Raw genomic sequence first — 966 nt, forward strand, 5'->3', positions numbered from 1 at the left:
ATGGACCCGCCACATCTACAGCCCCCTGGGAGGTATGGACCGGTCTGGGGCGGCTCCGCCGGCCATCACGCCAGATCTCAGGAGGGTTTTTGGCTCCTCGTAATGCCGGCGATACTAAACACGGAAAGTCGTATCATTTGGAGAGAGCGGCAACATAGACCAGAGAGTGGTACGTCTCCCGGCTCCCTCCCCTTCCTGTGCAGAAGATTGTGCGCGGCTTACGTGGTCCCATCGTCTCCGCTCTGTACGTCCGTCCTGGACGCCCCCAGCTGGAGGATGCTGATGCTGAATATTTTCGGGGTCCAGGAAAATGTCACATGACGCAACGGCTGGAGCATCACCGGGGAGTCGATAAAGCCGGAGTAGGCGTTCTCCGAGACCCGACCACCTCTATGGAGGGAAAAGACAAATACATTCCACTGACCGAAACTCCGATGGAGGTTTATAAATTCATATTTTACTGCAGCCAATCAACGGCGACTTGTAGCCTCCATCGGAAGCCTGTGTGACAATGCAGGACCACAATTGGGGAGACAGGGGCAGAGCGTTGTCACCCTATAACAGGAAGTGTCTGAACAAGGACAGAGCGTTGTCACACTATAACAGGAAGTGTCTGAGCAAGGACAGAGCATTGTCACACTATAACAGGAAGTGTCTGAACAAGGACAGAGCGTTGTCACCCTATAACAGGAAGTGTCTGAACAAGGACAGAGCATTGTCACCCTATAGCAGGAAGTGCCTGACCAAGGACAGAGCATTGTCACCCTATAACAGGAAGTGTCTGAACAGGGACAGAGCATTGTCACCCTATAACAGGAAGTGTCTGACCAAGGACAGAGCATTGTCACCCTATAACAGGAAGTGTCTGACCAAGGACAGAGCATTGTCACCCTATAACAGGAAGTGCCTGAACAAGGACAGAGCATTGTCACCCTATAACAGGAAGTGCCTGAACAAGGACAGAGC

General features: G+C 52.5%; 1 protein-coding gene across 1 annotated transcript in view; it reads right to left on the minus strand.

Moving 5' to 3' along the window:
- Positions 1–222: 222 nt before the first annotated feature.
- The window catches only part of LOC108800211 (pancreatic lipase-related protein 2-like), a gene marked incomplete at its 3' end in the record, with an annotated part of 28,013 nt that continues 27,269 nt past the window's right edge, over positions 223–966 (minus strand). Inside the window, exon 13 of the mRNA XM_018572175.1 lies at positions 223–390. Coding sequence (XP_018427677.1) covers positions 223–390 — 168 coding nt within the window. The remainder of the gene's footprint in view (positions 391–966) is intronic.

The sequence above is a fragment of the Nanorana parkeri genome, unplaced genomic scaffold (genome assembly GCF_000935625.1).
Source record: "Nanorana parkeri isolate BGI_ZX_2015 unplaced genomic scaffold, ASM93562v1 scaffold1958, whole genome shotgun sequence".
Taxonomy (NCBI): domain Eukaryota; kingdom Metazoa; phylum Chordata; class Amphibia; order Anura; family Dicroglossidae; genus Nanorana; species Nanorana parkeri.